This window comes from Abramis brama (assembly GCF_963993115.1).
Source record: "Abramis brama genome assembly, chromosome: 2".
Lineage (NCBI taxonomy): Eukaryota > Metazoa > Chordata > Actinopteri > Cypriniformes > Leuciscidae > Abramis > Abramis brama.
This window is the reverse complement of record NC_139964.1, coordinates 33,286,973-33,314,467: the sequence shown is the minus strand read 5'-3', so window position 1 is coordinate 33,314,467 and position 27,495 is coordinate 33,286,973. Positions and strand designations below refer to the sequence as shown.

The following is a 27,495-nucleotide window of genomic DNA, read 5'->3' as shown; positions in this document are numbered from 1 at the left end:
TGATTCATGACTTATGTTAACAATCAAACAATGGATCAACAAACATACAATTGTGTGCTCATATATTGATTTACTATTAATGTTCTGGGAACATTCTGGGAACCAAAACCTAACGTTCCCAGAACATTCTAAAAAAATAGCTAGTTCTTACTCTTGTTACCAGATGTGTCTGTTAAAACAAAGAAGTCAGACGGCACTACAAACTGGCTGACACCCCATTAGGAAATGGAGTGTGATGAGTGTCAGTGATGAAAATGCTTTATAATCATCATAACCTTTCTATCTTTAAATATAGCCTGTAAAGCTCTGCATTGTAGATTCCAGTGATGGATACAACAACATTCTTATAATGAACAATTGCTTTTATTTTTATTTTTAACTACAGTTTAAAACATTCACAGTGAATTTGTGGAAACTTTTCAGTAGGGATCAATATAATATATTAGATGAAGATAAAGTACATGGAGTGTAAATAAAAACGTGATCAACACTTTCTACATTTGTCCCTTAACATTAAATGTACGACCAAATAAATTGTTTATTTGGAAAACAAGATCATCATCACTTTATATGACAGAATTTTCAAATAAATAAAATAGCATAAATAACAGTTTTAAAAACACAGTTGCAAAGGTCCTGTATGCCCAGCAATACAGGGAAAATAATGTATCTTTCAAGCATCAATGTTTTGATCTTGAATATCTCTAGAAGAGGCTGTTTCGAGTGGTGTACTGTACGTTGTACGACTGTCTTCTGTGCCAACGTCTTCTGACTGCTGCACAGCATCCACAGAGTAAACACTAAAGACATAAACAGACAAAATCAGAGTTAACATCCTGAGAGAGAACACTTTACACTTTAAAATATTTTTATTCAGCTATACAATTATAAACCTCATTTAAAAGGCAGATCTATGGATAACACATCCCTGCTGTCATGAATCTTTTCACTACCTATGCACATATTTGACATTCAATCATCATAAAACTTACGCAAAGGAGAATCCAGCAAGGTATAAGCCCGAGGACAATAGCCACAGGGACAATGATCGCCACAATCCATGCTACGTTTGTGCCGTTGTTTGAGGTTGTAGTGTTAATGGTGGTTGGAGCAGGTGTGGTAAAGGTCAAGAAAAGTTGTGTGACCAAGCTACCAAAAGCTGCAAATCCACCGTCACGTTCTGAGAAAACATAGGTAACATTGGCCACAATCACGGAGGAACCCGCTGAATCACTGTGGGGAGATTAAAACGTACAGTGAGAAACAAAAAGGACATAACATTACTTTGTCATTCACCCACGTATCAAAATCATCCCACTGGCAAAAGCAGAAATGTCATTTAGACATTTCTGCTCAACAAATTAAATAGTGGATCCGAACTCACGTGAAATTGGCTGGAATAAATTTTATAGCTGCTGAGGGATTCTGTAGGATCTGCACCACCTGAAGAGTGCAGCAATAAATATAGAGAATAGCAGTTAATGTGATTAAAATAAGGCAATTTTAATTTCAGTTTTTTTTTTTTTTTTTTTTAGGACTGCAATATCCAAGCCTCTTCAACTCACCAAGTTATTTATCTTGTTTTGTATTTCAATATAGGCTTGATTCTTCTGTGCATCATTCACAAATAAACCGCTGAGTTCAAATTCAAAGTCGAGAGCATAGGCAGTCTCATTAATACCTTAAAGACATATAACGAAAATAATTAGTTGTGTGTGGGTGGAAAAAATGTCATTATCCATTCTCATTCATAATTATCCATAAATGATTATTTTCCTTCTAAAGAAGCCATAAAAGCTTACTACAGGTCTGCCAGATTTACACTATTTGCATTCAAATGTTATATTCACACACACAAAAATAGCACATAAAGAAGAAAGAAAAACTTACTCGAATAGGTGACATTCGCCTTGATCACAGGGTCACTTGGGATTACTCTTGTTTTGGTGGTTTGTTTAGTTGTGAGATTTGAGGCCAGCAGAGAACGAACTACCAGTAGAACGTTACTCTCACTTGGTTTTGGGCCCAGTGTGACAAACACAAGGCGAATCTTAATAACCACTCTACTAATACTAAAAAAAGAAAAAAAAAGAAGAAGAAAAAAGATGATAAATATTTGAAAATGTAAACATAGAAAATGAAAACATCTGGATTTCACAAAATTAATGATTGGACTCGTTGGACTTACGGTGTTGGAGCTGTTGTCAAAGCGCTTGCTGTAAAAGAAAATAACAAGTAAAGGAGGAGATCAGACTTTCAATTATAGGATTTGGTGTTTTTGGTGCATGACATAAAACATGACATCTTTTAAAAAAAATGTTAATGTAATATCTGACTGTCAGTTTGGCCATTTAAAGGGCACCTATTATGACCATTTTCACAAGATGTAAAATAAGTCTCTGATGTCCTCAGAGTGTATGTGAAGTTTTAGCTCAAAATACCCAGCTGATCATTTTTTACAACATGTTTAAATTGTCATTTTTGGGGCTCAGAAAAACAGAGACTGTCCTCGCTGCAGACTGTAGTGCGATGACGTACTTGATTAATCAAATACGTAGTTGATGTTCGACGCACATGCACATAATACGAATAGTTTTTAACACGCATGTATTAATCTCGTATTTAATGTAGCCTAATTTAAACTGTAATGCCGAGTTAAAGATAGAATAAATAGATACAAATGGTTGTTTCATTAGACACTACTAGCTATACTATAGAATATTTAAATGTTATTTAAGCAACGTGGGCATAGTGTTTTGAATAGCCTATGTATTATTATTATTATTTGTTTAATTTGTTTAACTTGGTCCTTTATGAAATACAAATATACTGAAAATATCTATAACTATTGTCTTTATTTTTTCCACTCATAGTCTGTTTTATAGTCTTCTGTGTTATTTGTTTCCTATTGTAATATAGCATTTATTCGTTCATGAATGAATCAAATATATTATTTTTCTCTCTCACTCACTGTGCTATAGCCTACATGACATTATTAGAGTTATACTAAAATATGTGGAACATCTTTTTTTTTTTTTCAATAAGAGCTTTGATAAATGAAGATGACAAGAAGAAAAACGATCTTGTGTCTGCATCTGATCTGTTAAAACATCCCAGTGTCCAACAAATTCACAAACTGTTGGGGACAATGTCAGGTAATAATATTAATACAATGAAAACAATTATATTTTTTTATGCAAATGAAATCTCTAGAGATAGATCAACGTTCTAATGAATAAAGACATTTTATATTCATATAGCGTTGAATGCTTTACAAATAATAATTATAAGTTTATAACAAATTATATTATTAATTAGCCTACATATTACTTTGCATGAAAAATAGCGCTATGCCGTTATCCAAAGAGCTCCAAAGATCTAGGCAGACTTTTTCCTTCTAAATATTTTGAAATTGAGTGTATAGCCTACAGTTAAACTTATGATCTCCGATGTTGTTTCGAGATTTTTAGACATTTATGAAAAACAACTATAATAAATAAACATTTATTTGACTTGACTGAGGCGTTATTAGTCATGTGAACTTTCTTTTCTTTCATTATTTTTATTGATGAAAATATTTATCTTGGCTATTAGAATTATATAAAAATCGATATAGGCCTACACAAAATGGAATGGCATTAAGTCCATGGGAAATTAAATGACGGATAAAAACAGACAAAACAAGAGATGTTTTTAAACTCAACTAACTCCGTCAGAGTGATGGATATCCTAATAGTTATTGCAACTTCTGCATATCTATCATGTAACAGTGCTTCGTGTAAAGTTATGGATTACAATAATACTATAATGGATGATAATAGCACTAATTTGGGCAGTGTCATTAGGCTACAAAATGCATATCCAGTAGTATTGCAAATCTTTGAAGCTGCCATTATAGGGAGAAAAACATGTTATGGGCCATAATGTAAAAGATTTAATGTTTAAATTCATCTAGCCATTATGGCATAGGCTATGTCATACAGATTTTATAAAATAATATAATTTGTGGATAATGTAGGCTAATACTATTACTTGGGAGAACGTGTAAAAAATGCAAACAATCAGCCAGATTCGCAAAACAAATCTTGCAATCCTTTTTGATGCTCCCTGAGACATCACAAGATTTAATGTGTGTGCATAACAGTGCACAAAAAGAGTGAAGTGCCGCACAAAACCTTTTCCGGCCTTGGTCAGCCCATCCAGCCTAGGTGTAGATCTTCCTTTTGAAATGATCTCTTTCTTCTCTCCAAACGAATGCCTTGAAAAAGGCACACGAAGGAGATCAAAAACAGGATCGGTAAGAGGTGTGAAGGCAGCGGCCATAGCTCAGTTCACTGACATCGCTCACAACCCGCCAACATTTCAAACGGTTGATGACATCAGTGGGGGCTAGTGCCAACACATCGCTGGGCCCCTGAGGCGTTCTGTCACTTTGCATCAAAATTTGATTGGCTAATGATACACATCAGTCAAAGTTATGATCAAATGGAAAATGGCAGCTTCAACGGAAGGCTAGCTATACTTCTAGTACTGGTCCACGGAGCTGTGATGCATTTAGATGCGTCACGAATTCAGCCTCTGTGGCTCCCTCCGCTCACCACCAGAGGTCACCATCACCTGAGTACTAACTCTTTGGACTTCATTTCCCATATACCCCGTACCTGTGGCTGGTTTCACTCACAGGTGTTTTCCATTGACTCACAGGTGTTTTCCATTGATTCTGAACTATTTAAACTGTTCTCCCAGCTTCCTCATTGCAAAGTCTTGTCTTGCCATGCAAACATTTCTGAGTGTTTATTCCGTGTGTGATTTCCTGTGTATGACCTGGACTGGTTACTGGACTCTGATTCTTTGCCGCCTGCCTATTCTGATTCCATCTGCCTTGTCATTTGATTATCCTGTGTGTTTGCCGCCTACCCTGATCTTCAGCCTGAACTCTGACTTTGATTCTTTGACATTGTGTTTGAAGCCCGTGATTGAACTCTGCCTGTTTGACTTGCATTCTGTTTTAATAAAGCTGCATATGGATCCTCACGACACTGACTCCTCGTTACAAGATGATATATGGAAAATCCAGCTCAGCCTCACAAAAAATAACCATATTCTTTCTGGAAATGTAATCGTAAAAATGAAAAATAATCACGCTTGTGTGTGTTTAAACTTTCATGACGTAATCGAAACCTACTACAGCGCATGCGTTGATATCAATGTTGTCATCGAGCTACAGGCTGCAGCGAGGACTTCTTGGAAAAAATATGCTGTTTCAGTGTGTATCCCTTTAAATGCAAATGAGCTGCTGCGGCTCAGAGTGCGGAGCCTCACGAGCTCCCTCTGTCAGGACAATCTCATCTCACAGAATGATAATATCAAAACAGAAACTCTAAAATATAGGCCTACTGATGAGTTCAATGAAGTTTATTGTACATCACACTAAAGATGAAGTGTTCATTTTACTCCAGAAAATCACTGTAAGAGCTGATTAGACATCGTATAAGAAGTGCGCATTAAAGTCTTATCCATAAACTCTCTCTCTTTCCCTTTCATTATCATCAACATACACAGCGAATTACACAAAACAATCGTTACAACTAACAGTAAACAAATATATACACACCTTTTCAGTGAGTGCTTAAAAAACGGGTAAACTTTATATCCGTAAACCGACTCGATGAGCTGTCATAAAGTGCGCGCTCTCACTTTCATTTCTGCCGTGATCAGTAACTATAACGTTAGGCCTATCGTTCCGGAGACTGTAAGCTGGATCACGAACAGTTGGTACAGATTCATCGTCGAGTAACAACAGGAGTAAATGAAGACTGCTATGTTCATTCTTACATCCAACAACAAAACACCTCAATGGCTTAGAAGACATTCTTGTCTACAGCTGCTCTGGCGTCGAACCAATGGCGGACAGTGAGTGTACGGCTCACTCAGGGCGGGTCTATGCTAAAACGGCAGTGTCAATCAACAGTCGTGGGAGGGGCTTGTGCAAAAGTATGTCACACTGCCCCGAATCTGAGAACGGCTTGTTCTGAGCCAGTGCTTATGATTTATGGGCATTTTAAAAAAAGCACTGAGTGGATTTTTTATCATTATAGAGTGGTTGTGTACAAAACACCATGTAAAACCTCATGTTCAAACACCATGTAAAAGTGAATTTTGCTTAATAGGTGCCCTTTAAATGATTGTTTCAGACTGTAGGGTGTAAATGGCAATACCTTCGTTAACCTGGAGAAGTTGCTGGATAAAGGGGCTAGGTTGCGAGATGTTACGGTTTGAGAAAACATAAGTAACATTGGCCTGAATCGTGGTGGAATTACTCCTGTTGGGAAATTAAAATGTACAATTAGAAATGAAAGTCAATAAATGAAAAATTATGTTTAGACACCTACTCATTTACAAAAAAACACCCAACTAATACCAAAGAAGATGTTTTTGTTGTTGTTGTTGTTTTTTTCATATATTTGCTCAAAATTCAGAACTTACAAGAACGCTGTGAAATCGCCTGGTTGGAAATTAACTACAGGAGCTGAGGCATTAGTTAGGATCTTGTTCAGCTGAAAAGTACAGCAAAAGTTTTTGATTAATTAGTTTGAGATTAACATGGTTAAAATAATGACTTTGTAGAAGACCACTGTATTGAAATGTGTCCAACTCACCAATGAATTTACAGAGTCTTGTATTGACAGGTAGGTGCCATTCCTGAATTCGGGTTTCTCAGACATGGTTACATTGCTGATTTCAAATCCGAAGTTGAGAGCATAGGCGGTCTCATTAATTTCTTAAAAATACATAAGGGAAATAATTAGCGGTGTGGTAGTATATGTGGATAGTATAAAATTTCACTTGTGCATTTTTTAAGGTTATTAAATGACCAAATTGACTATTTTCCTTCAACATCAGCTATATTAGCTTACTACAGATCTACATGATGTGCACCATTAGCATTCAAAACATAATTCACAACAAAAAGAACCCAAAGGAGGAAATAAAAACTCACTTGTATACGTGACATTCACAAAGCTCACAGGATCACTCAGGGCTGGTGTTTTGGTGTCTAGTTTAGTTGCGAGACGCGAGTACAGCAGAGTGTTGGCCACCTGAATAATATCCTTTTCATTTGGTAGGGGGCCAAGTGTGACGAACACAAGGCGAATATATATTATCACTCTGCCAAGCCTACAAAGAGGATAGATAATACACATTAAGATAGAAAAAGAAAATGAAAATTTTAAAGATCAGACTGGAATCATTGCTCTTACAAAGTCGGTGGAGAAGTTGTGCTTGTTGTCAAAGTGCTGGCTGTTGTTGAGACTGTATAATAAAGCAATGATTAGTGGAGGATGCTTGCGGTATTTGGAGTCAGTGGAGCAATTCATTGTCAGTTTTGACAAACCTGTTTGTGAACGAAGCTCATTTAGGAAGCTGACTGGTTGAATGACATCTCCATCCTGGAAGGTGTATTCCATCCTGCCATCAATCTTGTTTGAAGAGCTCCTGTGGGAAAATCAGAAGATAGTGTTTAAGGACTTTAATCCATATTGCAAAACAATTTATGAAAATTACCAAGAAAAAGTATTTTTCATTTCGGATTGCTTTAATAAGCTAAAATGTGCGGAGACAAAGTGAAGATTGCAAAGTCAGTTTGCATCTTACGTGAAGTTGGATGAATTGGGCTTCAATGTTGGACTGTTCGGTTCATTCAGAAGAGTGTTCAGCTGCAAAAGAAAATCAAATGATTCATTCAACTCTGAAGAAGCTTTATACCAGATTCAGACTTGTGTATTTTTTAATGCTAAATCTTTACCGCATTATTGAGAACATCCTGCACTTGCGTGTAAGTGTTGTTTCTGAGCTCAGGGACTTCAGGCATGCTGATATTACTCAGATTAAAGGTAATGACGACGGCATAGGAGGTTTCTGAGATTTCTGTTGGCAAACAATCACACATTTTTATTCAGTCAAAGCTTGACATTAAATCACTGGTTGAAAATTTGTAGCTGAAATACTTTTCAGTTCAAGATGATGAAACTTACTCTGATAAGTGACATTCACCACCTTCACTGATTCATTGAGCTGTGACTCTCTGGATTTCAGAAGAGTGTTGACAGCACTGAGGACCAGGGCTTCACTGGGGACTGGAGATGAGGAGTTGAACAGCAGCTTGCTCGTGACCACTGCTGAACCAGATCTGTAAAGATAACCTCTTTTGTTTAATATATTTCACATTTTTAAAATGAAATTACTCCATGAATGATAGTGAGCTCTCAAAATGGTAAGTCAACACTAACATTAGGTTTGAAGGAGCCACAGAGGAACCGGTTGTTGATTCTGGAATCACTGTTGTAGTGATCACTTCTACAATTAAATGGTAAAACAAACAATTAGTCTTTTGTGAATTACAGCAAAAGTAATTCTTTACATTTTAGAATTGTGTATAGCCATAGATCATCATTATCGACGTACCCAATTGTGAACGAAGCTCATTTAGGAAGCTGACTGGTTGAATGACATCTCCATCCTGGAAGGTGTATTCCATACTGCCATCAATCTTGTTTGAAGAGCTCCTGTGGGAAAATCAGAAGATAGTGTTTAAGGACTTTAATCCATATTGCAAAACAATTTAGGAAAATTACCAAGAAAAAGCATTTTTCATTTCAGACTGCTTTAATAAGCTAAAATATGCGGAGACAAAGTGAAGATTGCAAAGTCAGTTTGCATCTTACGTGAAGTTGGATGAATTGGGCTTCAATGTTGGACTGTTCGGTTCATTCAGAAGAGTGTTCAGCTGCAAAAGAAAATCAAATGATTCATTCAACTCTGAAGAAGCTTTATATCAGATTCAGACTTGTGTATTTTTTAATGCTAAATCTTTACCGCATTATTGACAACATCCTGCACTTGCGTGTAAGTGTTGTTTCTGAGCTCAGGGACTTCAGACATGCTGATATTACTCAGATTAAACGTAATGACGACGGCATAGGAGGTTTCTGAGATTTCTGTTGGCAAACAATCACACATTTTTATTCAGTCAAAGCTTGACATTAAATCACTGGTTGAAAATTTGTAGCTGAAATACTTTTCAATTCAAGATGATGAAACTTACTCTGATAAGTGACATTCACCACCTTCACTGATTCATTGAGCTGTGACTGTCTGGATTTCAGAAGAGTGTTGACAGCACTGAGGACCAGAGCTTCACTGGGGACTGGAGATGAGGAGTTGAACAGCAGCTTGCTCGTGACCACTGCTGAACCAGATCTGTAAAGATAACCTCTTTTGTTTAATATATTTCACATTTTTACAATGAAATTACTCCATGAATGATAGTGAGCTCTCAAAATGGTAAGTCAACACTAACATTAGTTTTGAAGGAGCCACAGAGGAACCGGTTGTTGATTCTGGAATCACTGTTGTAGTGATCACTTCTACAATTAAATGGTAAAACAAACAATTAGTCTTTTGTGAATTACAGCAAAAGTAATTCTTTACATTTTAGAATTGTGTATAGCCATAGATCATCATTATCGACGTACCCAATTGTGAACGAAGCTCATTTAGGAAGCTGACTGGTTGAATGACATCTCCATCCTGGAAGGTGTATTCCATACTGCCATCAATCTTGTTTGAAGAGCTCCTGTGGGAAAATCAGAAGATACTGTTTAAGAACTTTAATCCATATTGCAAAACAATTTATGAAAATTACCAAGAAAAAGCATTTTTCATTTCAGACTGCTTTAATAAGCTAAAATGTGCGGAGACAAAGTGAAGATTGCAAAGTCAGTTTGCATCTTACGTGAAGTTGGATGAATTGGGCTTCAATGTTGGACTGTTCGGTTCATTCAGAAGAGTGTTCAGCTGCAAAAGAAAATCAAATGATTCATTCAACTCTGAAGAAGCTTTATATCAGATTCAGACTTGTGTATTTTTTAATGCTAAATCTTTACCGCATTATTGACAACATCCTGCACTTGCGTGTAAGTGTTGTTTCTGAGCTCAGGGACTTCAGACATGCTGATATTACTCAGATTAAACGTAATGACGACGGCATAGGAGGTTTCTGAGATTTCTGTTGGCAAACAATCACACATTTTTATTCAGTCAAAGCTTGACATTAAATCACTGGTTGAAAATTTGTAGCTGAAATACTTTTCAATTGACGATGATGAAACTTACTCTGATAAGTGACATTCACCACCTTCACTGATTCATTGAGCTGTGACTCTCTGGATTTCAGAAGAGTGTTGACAGCACTGAGGACCAGGGCTTCACTGGGGACTGGAGATGAGGAGTTGAACAGCAGCTTGCTCGTGACCACTGCTGAACCAGATCTGTAAAGATAACCTCTTTTGTTTAATATATTTCACATTTTTAAAATTAAATTACTCCATGAATGATAGTGAGCTCTCAAAATGGTAAGTCAACACTAACATTAGGTTTGAAGGAGCCACAGAGGAACCGGTTGTTGATTCTGGAATCACTGTTGTAGTGATCACTTCTACAATTAAATGGTAAAACAAACAATTAGTCTTTTGTGAATTACAGCAAAAGTAATTCTTTACATTTTAGAATTGTGTATAGCCATAGATCATCATTATCGACGTACCCAATTGTGAACGAAGCTCATTTAGGAAGCTGACTGGTTGAATGACATCTCCATCCTGGAAGGTGTATTCCATACTGCCATCAATCTTGTTTGAAGAGCTCCTGTGGGAAAATAAGAAGATAGTGTTTAAGGACTTTAATCCATATTACAAAACAATTTATGAAAATTACCAAGAAAAAGTATTTTTCATTTCGGATTGCTTTAATAAGCTAAAATGTGTGGAGACAAAGTGAAGATTGCAAAGTCAGTTTGCATCTTACGTGAAGTTGGATGAATTGGGCTTCAATGTTGGACTGCTAGGTTCATTCAGAAGAGTGTTCAGCTGTAAAAGAAAATCAAATGATTCATTCAACTCTGAAGAAGCTTTATATCAGATTCAGACTTGTGTATTTTTTAATGCTAAATCTTTACCGCATTATTGACAAGATCCTGCACTTGCGTGTAAGTGTTGTTTCTGAGCTCAGGGACTTCAGACATGCTGATATTACTCAGATTAAACGTAATGACGACGGCATAGGAGGTTTCTGAGATTTCTGTTGGCAAACAATCACACATTTTTATTCAGTCAAAGCTTGACATTAAATCACTGGTTGAAAATTTGTAGCTGAAATACTTTTCAATTCAAGATGATGAAACTTACTCTGATAAGTGACATTCACCACCTTCACTGATTCATTGAGCTGTGACTGTCTGGATTTCAGAAGAGTGTTGACAGCACTGAGGACCAGAGCTTCACTCGGGACTGGAGATGAGGAGTTGAACAGCAGCTTGCTCGTGACCACTGCTGAACCAGATCTGTAAAGATAACCTCTTTTGTTTAATATATTTCACATTTTTACAATGAAATTACTCCATGAATGATAGTGAGCTCTCAAAATGGTAAGTCAACACTAACATTAGGTTTGAAGGAGCCACAGAGGAACCGGTTGTTGATTCTGGAATCACTGTTGTAGTGATCACTTCTACAATTAAATGGTAAAACAAACAATTAGTCTTTGGTGAATTACAGCAAAAGTAATTCTTTACATTTTAGAATTGTGTATAGTCATAGATCATCATTATCGACATACCCAATTGTGAACGAAGCTCATTTAGGAAGCTGACTGGTTGAATGACATCTCCATCCTGGAAGGTGTATTCCATACTGCCATCAATCTTGTTTGAAGAGCTCCTGTGGGAAAATAAGAAGATAGTGTTTAAGGACTTTAATCCATATTGCAAAACAATTTATGAAAATTACCAAGAAAAAGCATTTTTCATTTCAGACTGCTTTAATAAGCTAAAATGTGCAGAGACAAAGTGAAGATTGCAAAGTCAGTTTGCATCTTACGTGAAGTTGGATGAATTGGGCTTCAATGTTGGACTGTTCGGTTCATTCAGAAGAATGTTCAGCTGCAAAAGAAAATCAAATAATTCAATCAACTCTGAAGAAGCTTTATATCAGATTCAGACTTGTGTATTTTTTAATGCTAAATCTTTACCGCATTATTGACAACATCCTGCACTTGCGTGTAAGTGTTGTTTCTGAGCACAGGGACTTCAGACATGCTGATATTACTCAGATTAAACGTAATGACGACGGCATAGGAGGTTTCTGAGATTTCTGTTGGCAAACAATCACACATTTTTATTCAGTCAAAGCTTGACATTAAATCACTGGTTGAAAATTTGTAGCTGAAATACTTTTCAATTCACGATGATGAAACTTACTCTGATAAGTGACATTCACCACCTTCACTGATTCATTGAGCTGTGACTGTCTGGATTTCAGAAGAGTGTTGACAGCACTGAGGACCAGGGCTTCACTGGGGACTGGAGATGAGGAGTTGAACAGCAGCTTGCTCGTGACCACTGCTGAACCAGATCTGTAAAGATAACCTCTTTTGTTTAATATATTTCACATTTTTAAAATGAAATTACTCCATGAATGATAGTGAGCTCTCAAAATGGTAAGTCAACACTAACATTAGGTTTGAAGGAGCCACAGAGGAACCGGTTGTTGATTCTGGAATCACTGTTGTAGTGATCACTTCTACAATTAAATGGTAAAACAAACAATTAGTCTTTTGTGAATTACAGCAAAAGTAATTCTTTACATTTTAGAATTGTGTATAGCCATAGATCATCATTATCGACGTACCCAATTGTGAACGAAGCTCATTTAGGAAGCTGACTGGTTGAATGACATCTCCATCCTGGAAGGTGTATTCCATACTGCCATCAATCTTGTTTGAAGAGCTCCTGTGGGAAAATAAGAAGATAGTGTTTAAGGACTTTAATCCATATTGCAAAACAATTTATGAAAATTACCAAGAAAAAGTATTTTTCATTTCGGATTGCTTTAATAAGCTAAAATGTGTGGAGACAAAGTGAAGATTGCAAAGTCAGTTTGCATCTTACGTGAAGTTGGATGAATTGGGCTTCAATGTTGGACTGCTAGGTTCATTCAGAAGAGTGTTCAGCTGTAAAAGAAAATCAAATGATTCATTCAACTCTGAAGAAGCTTTATATCAGATTCAGACTTGTGTATTTTTTAATGCTAAATCTTTACCGCATTATTGACAAGATCCTGCACTTGCGTGTAAGTGTTGTTTCTGAGCTCAGGGACTTCAGACATGCTGATATTACTCAGATTAAACGTAATGACGACGGCATAGGAGGTTTCTGAGATTTCTGTTGGCAAACAATCACACATTTTTATTCAGTCAAAGCTTGACATTAAATCACTGGTTGAAAATTTGTAGCTGAAATACTTTTCAATTCAAGATGATGAAACTTACTCTGATAAGTGACATTCACCACCTTCACTGATTCATTGAGCTGTGACTGTCTGGATTTCAGAAGAGTGTTGACAGCACTGAGGACCAGAGCTTCACTCGGGACTGGAGATGAGGAGTTGAACAGCAGCTTGCTCGTGACCACTGCTGAACCAGATCTGTAAAGATAACCTCTTTTGTTTAATATATTTCACATTTTTACAATGAAATTACTCCATGAATGATAGTGAGCTCTCAAAATGGTAAGTCAACACTAACATTAGGTTTGAAGGAGCCACAGAGGAACCGGTTGTTGATTCTGGAATCACTGTTGTAGTGATCACTTCTACAATTAAATGGTAAAACAAACAATTAGTCTTTGGTGAATTACAGCAAAAGTAATTCTTTACATTTTAGAATTGTGTATAGTCATAGATCATCATTATCGACGTACCCAATTGTGAACGAAGCTCATTTAGGAAGCTGACTGGTTGAATGACATCTCCATCCTGGAAGGTGTATTCCATACTGCCATCAATCTTGTTTGAAGAGCTCCTGTGGGAAAATAAGAAGATAGTGTTTAAGGACTTTAATCCATATTGCAAAACAATTTATGAAAATTACCAAGAAAAAGCATTTTTCATTTCAGACTGCTTTAATAAGCTAAAATGTGCAGAGACAAAGTGAAGATTGCAAAGTCAGTTTGCATCTTACGTGAAGTTGGATGAATTGGGCTTCAATGTTGGACTGTTCGGTTCATTCAGAAGAATGTTCAGCTGCAAAAGAAAATCAAATAATTCAATCAACTCTGAAGAAGCTTTATATCAGATTCAGACTTGTGTATTTTTTAATGCTAAATCTTTACCGCATTATTGACAACATCCTGCACTTGCGTGTAAGTGTTGTTTCTGAGCACAGGGACTTCAGACATGCTGATATTACTCAGATTAAACGTAATGACGACGGCATAGGAGGTTTCTGAGATTTCTGTTGGCAAACAATCACACATTTTTATTCAGTCAAAGCTTGACATTAAATCACTGGTTGAAAATTTGTAGCTGAAATACTTTTCAATTCACGATGATGAAACTTACTCTGATAAGTGACATTCACCACCTTCACTGATTCATTGAGCTGTGACTGTCTGGATTTCAGAAGAGTGTTGACAGCACTGAGGACCAGGGCTTCACTGGGGACTGGAGATGAGGAGTTGAACAGCAGCTTGCTCGTGACCACTGCTGAACCAGATCTGTAAAGATAACCTCTTTTGTTTAATATATTTCACATTTTTACAATGAAATTACTCCATGAATGATAGTGAGCTCTCAAAATGGTAAGTCAACACTAACATTAGGTTTGAAGGAGCCACAGAGGAACCGGTTGTTGATTCTGGAATCACTGTTGTAGTGATCACTTCTACAATTAAATGGTAAAACAAACAATTAGTCTTTTGTGAATTACAGCAAAAGTAATTCTTTACATTTTAGAATTGTGTATAGTCATAGATCATCATTATCGACGTACCCAATTGTGAACGAAGCTCATTTAGGAAGCTGACTGGTTGAATGACATCTCCATCCTGGAAGGTGTATTCCACACTGCCATCAATCTTGTTTGAAGAGCTCCTGTGGGAAAATCAGAAGATAGTGTTTAAGGACTTTAATCCATATTGCAAAACAATTTAGGAAAATTACTAAGAAAAAGCATTTTTCATTTCAGACTGCTTTAATAAGCTAAAATATGCGGAGACAAAGTGAAGATTGCAAAGTCAGTTTGCATCTTACGTGAAGTTGGATGAATTGGGCTTCAATGTTGGACTGTTCGGTTCATTCAGAAGAGTGTTCAGCTGCAAAAGAAAATCAAATGATTCATTCAACTCTGAAGAAGCTTTATATCAGATTCAGACTTCTGTATTTTTTAATGCTAAATCTTTACCGCATTATTGACAACATCCTGCACTTGCGTGTAAGTGTTGTTTCTGAGCTCAGGGACTTCAGACATGCTGATATTACTCAGATTAAACGTAATGATGACGGCATAGGAGGTTTCTGAGATTTCTGCTGGCAAACAATCACACATTTTTATTCAATCAAAGCTTGACATTAAATCACTGGTTGAAAATTTGTAGCTGAAATACTTTTCAATTCAAGATGATGAAACTTACTCTGATAAGTGACATTCACCACCTTCACTGATTCATTGAGCTGTGACTGTCTGGATTTCAGAAGAGTGTTGACAGCACTGAGGACCAGAGCTTCACTGGGGACTGGAGATGAGGAGTTGAACAGCAGCTTGCTCGTGACCACTGCTGAACCAGATCTGTAAAGATAACCTCTTTTGTTTAATATATTTCACATTTTTACAACGAAATTACTCCGTGAATGATAGTGAGCTCTCAAAATGGTAAGTCAACACTAACATTAGGTTTGAAGGAGCCACAGAGGAACCGGTTGTTGATTCTGGAATCACTGTTGTAGTGATCACTTCTACAATTAAACGGTAAAACAAACAATTAGTCTTTTGTGAATTACAGCAAAAGTAATTCTTTACATTTTAGAATTGTGTATAGCCATAGATCATCATTATCGACGTACCCAATTGTGAATGAAGCTCATTTAGGAAGCTGACTGGTTGAATGACATCTCCATCCTGGAAGGTGTATTCCATACTGCCATCAATCTTGTTTGAAGAGCTCCTGTGGGAAAATAAGAAGATAGTGTTTAAGGACTTTAATCCATATTGCAAAACAATTTATGAAAATTACCAAGAAAAAGCATTTTTCATTTCAGACTGCTTTAATAAGCTAAAATGTGCAGAGACAAAGTGAAGATTGCAAAGTCAGTTTGCATCTTACGTGAAGTTGGATGAATTGGGCTTCAATGTTGGACTGTTCGGTTCATTCAGAAGAATGTTCAGCTGCAAAAGAAAATCAAATAATTCAATCAACTCTGAAGAAGCTTTATATCAGATTCAGACTTGTGTATTTTTTAATGCTAAATCTTTACCGCATTATTGACAACATCCTGCACTTGCGTGTAAGTGTTGTTTCTGAGCACAGGGACTTCAGACATGCTGATATTACTCAGATTAAACGTAATGACGACGGCATAGGAGGTTTCTGAGATTTCTGTTGGCAAACAATCACACATTTTTATTCAGTCAAAGCTTGACATTAAATCACTGGTTGAAAATTTGTAGCTGAAATACTTTTCAATTCACGATGATGAAACTTACTCTGATAAGTGACATTCACCACCTTCACTGATTCATTGAGCTGTGACTGTCTGGATTTCAGAAGAGTGTTGACAGCACTGAGGACCAGGGCTTCACTGGGGACTGGAGATGAGGAGTTGAACAGCAGCTTGCTCGTGACCACTGCTGAACCAGATCTGTAAAGATAACCTCTTTTGTTTAATATATTTCACATTTTTACAATGAAATTACTCCATGAATGATAGTGAGCTCTCAAAATGGTAAGTCAACACTAACATTAGGTTTGAAGGAGCCACAGAGGAACCGGTTGTTGATTCTGGAATCACTGTTGTAGTGATCACTTCTACAATTAAATGGTAAAACAAACAATTAGTATTTTGTGAATTACAGCAAAAGTAATTCTTTACATTTTAGAATTGTGTATAGCCATAGATCATCATTATCGACGTACCCAATTGTGAACGAAGCTCATTTAGGAAGCTGACTGGTTGAATGACATCTCCATCCTGGAAGGTGTATTCCATACTGCCATCAATCTTGTTTGAAGAGCTCCTGTGGGAAAATCAGAAGATAGTGTTTAAGGACTTTAATCCATATTGCAAAACAATTTAGGAAAATTACTAAGAAAAAGCATTTTTCATTTCAGACTGCTTTAATAAGCTAAAATATGCGGAGACAAAGTGAAGATTGCAAAGTCAGTTTGCATCTTACGTGAAGTTGGATGAATTGGGCTTCAATGTTGGACTGTTCGGTTCATTCAGAAGAGTGTTCAGCTGCAAAAGAAAATCAAATGATTCATTCAACTCTGAAGAAGCTTTATATCAGATTCAGACTTGTGTATTTTTTAATGCTAAATCTTTACCGCATTATTGACAAGATCCTGCACTTGCGTGTAAGTGTTGTTTCTGAGCTCAGGGACTTCAGACATGCTGATATTACTCAGATTAAACGTAATGACGACGGCATAGGAGGTTTCTGAGATTTCTGTTGGCAAACAATCACACATTTTTATTCAGTCAAAGCTTGACATTAAATCACTGGTTGAAAATTTGTAGCTGAAATACTTTTCAATTCAAGATGATGAAACTTACTCTGATAAGTGACATTCACCACCTTCACTGATTCATTGAGCTGTGACTGTCTGGATTTCAGAAGAGTGTTGACAGCACTGAGGACCAGAGCTTCACTGGGGACTGGAGATGAGGAGTTGAACAGCAGCTTGCTCGTGACCACTGCTGAACCAGATCTGTAAAGATAACCTCTTTTGTTTAATATATTTCACATTTTTACAATGAAATTACTCCATGAATGATAGTGAGCTCTCAAAATGGTAAGTCAACACTAACATTAGGTTTGAAGGAGCCACAGAGGAACCGGTTGTTGATTCTGGAATCACTGTTGTAGTGATCACTTCTACAATTAAATGGTAAAACAAACAATTAGTCTTTGGTGAATTACAGCAAAAGTAATTCTTTACATTTTAGAATTGTGTATAGCCATAGATCATCATTATCGACGTACCCAATTGTGAACGAAGCTCATTTAGGAAGCTGACTGGTTGAATGACATCTCCATCCTGGAAGGTGTATTCCATACTGCCATCAATCTTGTTTGAAGAGCTCCTGTGGGAAAATAAGAAGATAGTGTTTAAGGACTTTAATCCATATTGCAAAACAATTTATGAAAATTACCAAGAAAAAGCATTTTTCATTTCAGACTGCTTTAATAAGCTAAAATGTGCAGAGACAAAGTGAAGATTGCAAAGTCAGTTTGCATCTTACGTGAAGTTGGATGAATTGGGCTTCAATGTTGGACTGTTCGGTTCATTCAGAAGAATGTTCAGCTGCAAAAGAAAATCAAATAATTCAATCAACTCTGAAGAAGCTTTATATCAGATTCAGACTTGTGTATTTTTTAATGCTAAATCTTTACCGCATTATTGACAACATCCTGCACTTGCGTGTAAGTGTTGTTTCTGAGCACAGGGACTTCAGACATGCTGATATTACTCAGATTAAACGTAATGACGACGGCATAGGAGGTTTCTGAGATTTCTGTTGGCAAACAATCACACATTTTTATTCAGTCAAAGCTTGACATTAAATCACTGGTTGAAAATTTGTAGCTGAAATACTTTTCAATTCACGATGATGAAACTTACTCTGATAAGTGACATTCACCACCTTCACTGATTCATTGAGCTGTGACTGTCTGGATTTCAGAAGAGTGTTGACAGCACTGAGGACCAGGGCTTCACTGGGGACTGGAGATGAGGAGTTGAACAGCAGCTTGCTCGTGACCACTGCTGAACCAGATCTGTAAAGATAACCTCTTTTGTTTAATATATTTCACATTTTTACAATGAAATTACTCCATGAATGATAGTGAGCTCTCAAAATGGTAAGTCAACACTAACATTAGGTTTGAAGGAGCCACAGAGGAACCGGTTGTTGATTCTGGAATCACTGTTGTAGTGATCACTTCTACAATTAAATGGTAAAACAAACAATTAGTCTTTTGTGAATTACAGCAAAAGTAATTCTTTACATTTTAGAATTGTGTATAGCCATAGATCATCATTATCGACGTACCCAATTGTGAACGAAGCTCATTTAGGAAGCTGACTGGTTGAATGACATCTCCATCCTGGAAGGTGTATTCCATACTGCCATCAATCTTGTTTGAAGAGCTCCTGTGGGAAAATCAGAAGATAGTGTTTAAGGACTTTAATCCATATTGCAAAACAATTTATGAAAATTACTAAGAAAAAGCATTTTTCATTTCAGACTGCTTTAATAAGCTAAAATATGCGGAGACAAAGTGAAGATTGCAAAGTCAGTTTGCATCTTACGTGAAGTTGGATGAATTGGGCTTCAATGTTGGACTGCTAGGTTCATTCAGAAGAGTGTTCAGCTGCAAAAGAAAATCAAATGATTCATTCAACTCTGAAGAAGCTTTATATCAGATTCAGACTTGTGTATTTTTTAATGCTAAATCTTTACCGCATTATTGACAAGATCCTGCACTTGCGTGTAAGTGTTGTTTCTGAGCTCAGGGACTTCAGACATGCTGATATTACTCAGATTAAACGTAATGACGACGGCATAGGAGGTTTCTGAGATTTCTGTTGGCAAACAATCACACATTTTTATTCAGTCAAAGCTTGACATTAAATCACTGGTTGAAAATTTGTAGCTGAAATACTTTTCAATTCAAGATGATGAAACTTACTCTGATAAGTGACATTCACCACCTTCACTGATTCATTGAGCTGTGACTGTCTGGATTTCAGGAGAGTGTTGATAGCACTGAGGACCAGAGCCTCAGTGGGCACGGATGATAAGGATGAGAATACAAGTTTGGTAGTGACTGTTGCTGTACCGGTCACAATAGTTGACGATGGATTTGTTTTGGGAATGTTTGAAGTTTCTGGTTGCAAACTTGTAGAACTTTCAAATGTTGCAGATGCAGATGGTGTAGTTTTGATTGATGTTTTACCTGGAATTGTAGATGCTGTATTCTGGACTTCTAGACCTGGTACTGTTATTGGAACCACTATTGGAAATTCTACTGTATTTGTAATAATTCCATTTGTAGTTGTTGATGCAGTTGTAGTTTCTGAATTCAAGTTGGCCCAAGACACAGTTTTGGTTGTTGGACCTGAAGTTGAAAGTGCCACTGTGGCTGTAGCAGGAGATGTGCTGGTAAATGCTACAGTTGTGCTTAACAGACCTCCTGTAGTTGCTTGAAATACGGTTGTTGAGACATCAGCTGCAATTGTAATGGTGGGAAGAGCAGTCATGGTTGTCATGGATGCAGTTGGGGTTCTTGGAGGTTCAGTTGTTTTTGTTGGAGTAGAAGTTGGGGATGTAGTTACATGCATTGTGGAGATAGGCATAATTGTAACAGCAATAGTTATGTTTTCTGGAGACACAGTTGTGATTACTGGGGGTGAAGCTGTTGTGGTAAGTATTGTTTGGCTTGGAGCAGGAGCTGTATTAGTAAAAGCAATAGTTGTGCTTGATAGAGGTGCAGTTGTTATTTGGAATGCAGTTGTTGTTGCTGCTGTAGGTGTCCGAGGTGTTGTACTTTGATCTTCAGAGAACGTTGAAGCTAATGTAGTAGTGGAAGGTTCAGTTGGGGTTGTGGATGCTGCATTTGTTGTTTTAGTTGCAGTTTCTGAAGATGTAGGCATTGTTGTCAAAGCAAGTGTTGTTTCTGAAGTTATAACTGTTGTTGCAACTGCAGATTCGGATGAAGTTGGAGCAGATGTTGTTGTAGTGGGCAATAAAGTTGTGGTTGTTGAAGCTGTAGCTGTGGTTTCTGCTGTTTTTAAAGTTGTAGGCACCACTGTTGAAATAAGAGGTGATGTTACAGTACTAACAACTGTGGTTGTGGGATCTTGAGTTGTTGTGAGGCCAAGTGATGTTGTGGGATCAGCTGTAGTTGTGGTGGTTGGAGGTGCAGTTGAAGTTTCTGAAGTTGTAGAAATTGTGGTTGAAACAACAGTTGAGGTTTCTGGACTAACATTTGTGGTTGTGACAGCTTCAGTAGTTGTGGTTACAAGTGGCATTGTGGTCGGAGCTGTTGTTGTACTTTGTGCTTTAGAGGACGTTGGAGCTAATGTAGTAGTGGAAGGTTCAGTTAGGGTTGTTGATGCTGTATTTGTTGTTTGAATTGCAGTTGTTGTTTCAGAAGTTGTAGGCATTGTTGTCGAAGCAAGTGTTGTAGTTTCTAAAGTTAAAACTGTTGTTAAAGCTGAAGATTCAGATGAAGTTGAAGCTGATACCGTAGTAGAGGGCAATGAAGTTGTTGCTGATGAAGCTGTATATTCTGATGTTGTACTTTCTGAAGTTGTAGGCACCACTGTTGAAGTCAGAGGTGTTGTTCCTGTAGTCACTACTGTGGTTGTGGTAGCTTGAGTTGTTGTCAGTCCAAGTGATGTTGTGGGATCAGCTGTAGTTGTGGAGGTAGGAGGTGCAATTGAAGTTTCTGAAGTTGTAGAACTTGATGTTGAAACAACAGTTGAGGTTTCTGGACTAACATTTGTGGTTGTGACAGCTTCAGTAGATGTGGGTACAAGTGGCATTGTGGTCGGAGCTGTTGTTGTACTTTGTGCTTCAGAGGATGTTGGAGCTAATGTAGTAGTGGAAGGTTCATTTAGGGTTGTTGATGCTGTATTTGTTGTTTGAGTTGCAGTTGTTGTTTCTGAAGTTGTAGGCATTGTTGTCGAAGAAAGTGTTGTAGTTTCTAAAGTTATAACTGTTGTTGAAGTTGCAGATTCAGATGAAGTTGGAGCAGATGTCGTAGTAGTGGGCAATGAAGTTGTGGTTGTTGAAGCTGTAGCTGTAGTGGAAGGTTCAGTTAGGGTTGTTGATGCTATATTTGTTGTTTGAGATGCAGCTGTTGTTTCTGAAGTTGTAGGCATTGTCGTAGAAGCAAGTGTTGTAGTTTCTAAAGTTATAACTGTTGTTGAAGTTGGAGATTCAGATGAAGTTGGAGCTGATGTCGTAGTAGTGGGCAATGAAGTTGTGGTTGTTGAAGCTGTAGCTGTAGTTTCTGATGTTGTACTTCCTGAAGTTGTAGGCACCACTGTTGAAGTAAGAGGTGTTGTTTCTGTAGTCACTACTGTGGATGTGGAATCTTTAGTTGTTGCGAGGCCAAGTAATGTGTTGGGATCAGTTGTAGTTGTGGTGGTTGGAGGTGCAGTTGAAGTTTCTGAAGTTGTAGAAATTGTGGTTGAAACAACAGTTGAGGTTTCTGGACTAACATTTGTTGTTGTGACAGCTTCAGTAGTTGTGGTTACAGGTGGTATTGAGGTCGGAGCTGTTGTTGTACTTTGTGCTTCAGAGGACGTTGGAGCTAATATAGTAGTGGAAGGTTCAGTTAGGGTTGTTGATGCTATATTTGTTGTTTGAGATGCAGTTGTTGTTTCTGAAGTTGTAGGCACTGTTGTCGAAGAAAGTGTTGTTGTTTCTAAAGTTATAACTGTTGTTGAAGTTGGAGCAGATGTCGTAGTAGTGGGCAATGAAGTTGTGGTTGTTGAAGCTGTAGCTGTAGTTTCTGATGTTGTACTTTCTGAAGTTGTAGGCACCACTGTTGAAGTAAGAGGTGTTGTTTCTGTAGTCACTACTGTGGTTGTGGGATCTTGAGTTGTTGTGAGGCCAAGTGATGTTGTGGGATCAGCTGTAGTTGTGGTGGTTGGAGGTGCAGTTGAAGTTTCTGAAGTTGTAGAAATTGTGGTTGAAACAACAGTTGAGGTTTCTGGACTAACATTTGTTGTTGTGACAGCTTCAGTAGTTGTGGTTACAGGTGGCATTGAGGTCGGAGCTGTTGTTGTACTGGGTGCTTCAGGGGACGTTGAAGCTAATGTAGTAGTGGAAGGTTCAGTTAGGGTTGTTGATGCTGTATTTGTTGTTTGAGTTGCAGTTGTTGTTTCTGAAGTTGTAGGCATTGTTGTCGAAGAAAGTGTTGTTGTTTCTAAAGTTATAACTGTTGTTGCAGTTGGAGATTCAGATGAAGTTGGAGCTGATGTCGTAGTAGTGGGCAATGAAGTTGTGGTTGATGAAGCTGTAGTTTCTGATGTTGTACTTTCTGAAGTTGTAGGTGCTACTGTTGAAGTAACATGTGTCGTTTCTGTAGTCACTACTGTGGTTGTGGGATCTTGAGTTGTTGTGAGGCCAAGTGATGTTGTGGGATCAGCTGTAGTTATGGTGGTTGGAGGTGCAGTTGAAGTTTCTGAAGTTGTAGAAATTGTGGTTGAAACAAAAGTTGAGGTTTCTGGATTAACATTTGTGGTTGTGACAGCTTCAGTAATTGTGGTTAAAAGTGGCATTGTGGTCGGAGCTGTTGTTGTACTTTGTGCTTCAGAGGACGTTGGAGCTAAAGTAGTAGTGGAAGGTTCAGTTAGGGTTGTTGATGCTATATTTGTTGTTTGAGATGCAGTTGTTGTTTCTGAAGTTGTAGGCATTGTTGTTGAAGCAAGTGTTGTAGTTTCTAAAGTTATAACTGTTGTTGAAGTTGCAGATTCAGATGAAGTTGGAGCAGATGTCGTAGTAGTGGGCAATGAAGTTGTGGTTGTTGAAGCTGTAGCTGTAGTGGAAGGTTCAGTTAGGGTTGTTGATGCTATATTTGTTGTTTGAGATGCAGCTGTTGTTTCTGAAGTTGTAGGCATTGTCGTAGAAGCAAGTGTTGTAGTTTCTAAAGTTATAACTGTTGTTGAAGTTGGAGATTCAGATGAAGTTGGAGCTGATGTCGTAGTAGTGGGCAATGAAGTTGTGGTTGTTGAAGCTGTAGCTGTAGTTTCTGATGTTGTACTTCCTGAAGTTGTAGGCACCACTGTTGAAGTAAGAGGTGTTGTTTCTGTAGTCACTACTGTGGATGTGGAATCTTGAGTTGTTGTGAGGCCAAGTGATGTTGTGGGATCAGTTGTAGTTGTGGTGGTTGGAGGTGCAGTTGAAGTTTCTGAAGTTGTAGAAATTGTGGTTGAAACAACAGTTGAGGTTTCTGGACTAACATTTGTTGTTGTGACAGCTTCAGTAGTTGTGGTTACAGGTGGTATTGAGGTCGGAGCTGTTGTTGTACTTTGTGCTTCAGAGGACGTTGGAGCTAATATAGTAGTGGAAGGTTCAGTTAGGGTTGTTGATGCTATATTTGTTGTTTGAGATGCAGTTGTTGTTTCTGAAGTTGTAGGCATTGTTGTCGAAGAAAGTGTTGTTGTTTCTAAAGTTATAACTGTTGTTGCAGTTGGAGATTCAGATGAAGTTGGAGCTGATGTCGTAGTAGTGGGCAATGAAGTTGTGGTTGATGAAGCTGTAGTTTCTGATGTTGTACTTTCTGAAGTTGTAGGTGCTACTGTTGAAGTAACATGTGTCGTTTCTGTAGTCACTACTGTGGTTGTGGGATCTTGAGTTGTTGTGAGGCCAAGTGATGTTGTGGGATCAGCTGTAGTTATGGTGGTTGGAGGTGCAGTTGAAGTTTCTGAAGTTGTAGAAATTGTGGTTGAAACAAAAGTTGAGGTTTCTGGATTAACATTTGTGGTTGTGACAGCTTCAGTAATTGTGGTTAAAAGTGGCATTGTGGTCGGAGCTGTTGTTGTACTTTGTGCTTCAGAGGACGTTGGAGCTAAAGTAGTAGTGGAAGGTTCAGTTAGGGTTGTTGATGCTATATTTGTTGTTTGAGATGCAGTTGTTGTTTCTGAAGTTGTAGGCATTGTTGTTGAAGCAAGTGTTGTAGTTTCTAAAGTTATAACTGTTGTTGAAGTTGCAGATTCAGATGAAGTTGGAGCAGATGTCGTAGTAGTGGGCAATGAAGTTGTGGTTGTTGAAGCTGTAGCTGTAGTGGAAGGTTCAGTTAGGGTTGTTGATGCTATATTTGTTGTTTGAGATGCAGCTGTTGTTTCTGAAGTTGTAGGCATTGTCGTAGAAGCAAGTGTTGTAGTTTCTAAAGTTATAACTGTTGTTGAAGTTGGAGATTCAGATGAAGTTGGAGCTGATGTCGTAGTAGTGGGCAATGAAGTTGTGGTTGTTGAAGCTGTAGCTGTAGTTTCTGATGTTGTACTTCCTGAAGTTGTAGGCACCACTGTTGAAGTAAGAGGTGTTGTTTCTGTAGTCACTACTGTGGATGTGGAATCTTGAGTTGTTGTGAGGCCAAGTGATGTTGTGGGATCAGTTGTAGTTGTGGTGGTTGGAGGTGCAGTTGAAGTTTCTGAAGTTGTAGAAATTGTGGTTGAAACAACAGTTGAGGTTTCTGGACTAACATTTGTTGTTGTGACAGCTTCAGTAGTTGTGGTTACAGGTGGTATTGAGGTCGGAGCTGTTGTTGTACTTTGTGCTTCAGAGGACGTTGGAGCTAATATAGTAGTGGAAGGTTCAGTTAGGGTTGTTGATGCTATATTTGTTGTTTGAGATGCAGTTGTTGTTTCTGAAGTTGTAGGCACTGTTGTCGAAGAAAGTGTTGTTGTTTCTAAAGTTATAACTGTTGTTGAAGTTGGAGCAGATGTCGTAGTAGTGGGCAATGAAGTTGTGGTTGTTGAAGCTGTAGCTGTAGTTTCTGATGTTGTACTTTCTGAAGTTGTAGGCACCACTGTTGAAGTAAGAGGTGTTGTTTCTGTAGTCACTACTGTGGTTGTGGGATCTTGAGTTGTTGTGAGGCCAAGTGATGTTGTGGGATCAGCTGTAGTTGTGGTGGTTGGAGGTGCAGTTGAAGTTTCTGAAGTTGTAGAAATTGTGGTTGAAACAACAGTTGAGGTTTCTGGACTAACATTTGTTGTTGTGACAGCTTCAGTAGTTGTGGTTACAGGTGGCATTGAGGTCGGAGCTGTTGTTGTACTGGGTGCTTCAGGGGACGTTGAAGCTAATGTAGTAGTGGAAGGTTCAGTTAGGGTTGTTGATGCTGTATTTGTTGTTTGAGTTGCAGTTGTTGTTTCTGAAGTTGTAGGCATTGTTGTCGAAGAAAGTGTTGTTGTTTCTAAAGTTATAACTGTTGTTGCAGTTGGAGATTCAGATGAAGTTGGAGCTGATGTCGTAGTAGTGGGCAATGAAGTTGTGGTTGATGAAGCTGTAGTTTCTGATGTTGTACTTTCTGAAGTTGTAGGTGCTACTGTTGAAGTAACATGTGTCGTTTCTGTAGTCACTACTGTGGTTGTGGGATCTTGAGTTGTTGTGAGGCCAAGTGATGTTGTGGGATCAGCTGTAGTTATGGTGGTTGGAGGTGCAGTTGAAGTTTCTGAAGTTGTAGAAATTGTGGTTGAAACAACAGTTGAGGTTTCTGGATTAACATTTGTGGTTGTGACAGCTTCAGTAATTGTGGTTAAAAGTGGCATTGTGGTCGGAGCTGTTGTTGTACTTTGTGCTTCAGAGGACGTTGGAGCTAAAGTAGTAGTGGAAGGTTCAGTTAGGGTTGTTGATGCTATATTTGTTGTTTGAGATGCAGTTGTTGTTTCTGAAGTTGTAGGCATTGTTGTTGAAGCAAGTGTTGTAGTTTCTAAAGTTATAACTGTTGTTGAAGTTGCAGATTCAGATGAAGTTGGAGCAGATGTCGTAGTAGTGGGCAATGAAGTTGTGGTTGTTGAAGCTGTAGCTGTAGTTTCTGACGTTGTACTTTCTGAAGTTGTAGGCACCACTGTTGAAGTAAGATGTGTCGTTTCTGTAGTCACTACTGTGGTTGTGGAATCTTGAGTTGTTGTGAGGCCAAGTGATGTTGTGGGTTCAGCTGTAGTTGTAGTGGTTGGAGGTGCAGTTGAAGTTTCTGAAGTTGTAGAAATTGTAGTTGAAACAACAGTTGAGGTTTCTGGACTAACATTTGTTGTTGTGACAGCTTCAGTAGTTGTGGTTACAGGTAGCATTGAGGTCGGAGCTGTTGTTGTACTGGGTGCTTCAGGGGACGTTGGAACTAATGTAGTAGTGGAAGGTTCAGTTAGGGTTGTTGATGCTATATTTGTTGTTTGAGATGCAGTTGTTGTTTCTGAAGTTGTAGGCATTGTTGTTGAAGCAAGTGTTGTAGTTTCTAAAGTTATAACTGTTGTTGAAGTTGCAGATTCAGATGAAGTTGGAGCAGATGTCGTAGTAGTGGGCAATGAAGTTGTGGTTGTTGAAGCTGTAGCTGTAGTGGAAGGTTCAGTTAGGGTTGTTGATGCTATATTTGTTGTTTGAGATGCAGCTGTTGTTTCTGAAGTTGTAGGCATTGTCGTAGAAGCAAGTGTTGTAGTTTCTAAAGTTATAACTGTTGTTGAAGTTGGAGATTCAGATGAAGTTGGAGCTGATGTCGTAGTAGTGGGCAATGAAGTTGTGGTTGTTGAAGCTGTAGCTGTAGTTTCTGATGTTGTACTTCCTGAAGTTGTAGGCACCACTGTTGAAGTAAGAGGTGTTGTTTCTGTAGTCACTACTGTGGATGTGGAATCTTGAGTTGTTGTGAGGCCAA

The 27,495-nt window shown here is 37.9% G+C and overlaps 1 protein-coding gene across 1 annotated transcript; it reads right to left on the bottom strand.

Moving 5' to 3' along the window:
* Positions 1-346: 346 nt before the first annotated feature.
* On the bottom strand, positions 347-20,377 carry LOC311077996 (uncharacterized protein; the record flags this gene model as incomplete). Its single annotated transcript, XM_084106643.1, has 70 exons — positions 347-800; positions 993-1,233; positions 1,385-1,443; positions 1,566-1,681; positions 1,891-2,072; positions 2,189-2,216; positions 6,219-6,322; positions 6,487-6,557; positions 6,660-6,781; positions 7,001-7,179; positions 7,263-7,314; positions 7,397-7,497; positions 7,657-7,718; positions 7,808-7,929; positions 8,037-8,191; positions 8,292-8,358; positions 8,467-8,567; positions 8,727-8,788; positions 8,878-8,999; positions 9,107-9,261; positions 9,362-9,428; positions 9,537-9,637; positions 9,797-9,858; positions 9,948-10,069; positions 10,177-10,331; positions 10,432-10,498; positions 10,607-10,707; positions 10,867-10,928; positions 11,018-11,139; positions 11,247-11,401; positions 11,502-11,568; positions 11,677-11,777; positions 11,937-11,998; positions 12,088-12,209; positions 12,317-12,471; positions 12,572-12,638; positions 12,747-12,847; positions 13,007-13,068; positions 13,158-13,279; positions 13,387-13,541; positions 13,642-13,708; positions 13,817-13,917; positions 14,077-14,138; positions 14,228-14,349; positions 14,457-14,611; positions 14,712-14,778; positions 14,887-14,987; positions 15,147-15,208; positions 15,298-15,422; positions 15,527-15,681; positions 15,782-15,848; positions 15,957-16,057; positions 16,217-16,278; positions 16,368-16,489; positions 16,597-16,751; positions 16,852-16,918; positions 17,027-17,127; positions 17,287-17,348; positions 17,438-17,559; positions 17,667-17,821; positions 17,922-17,988; positions 18,097-18,197; positions 18,357-18,418; positions 18,508-18,629; positions 18,737-18,891; positions 18,992-19,058; positions 19,167-19,267; positions 19,427-19,488; positions 19,578-19,699; positions 19,807-20,377. The coding sequence occupies 70 exons, from the start codon at positions 20,375-20,377 to the stop codon at positions 705-707; spliced, it is 7,686 nt and encodes a 2,561-aa protein (XP_083962769.1). The 3' UTR covers positions 347-704.
* Between the last annotated feature and the right edge of the window lie 7,118 nt (positions 20,378-27,495).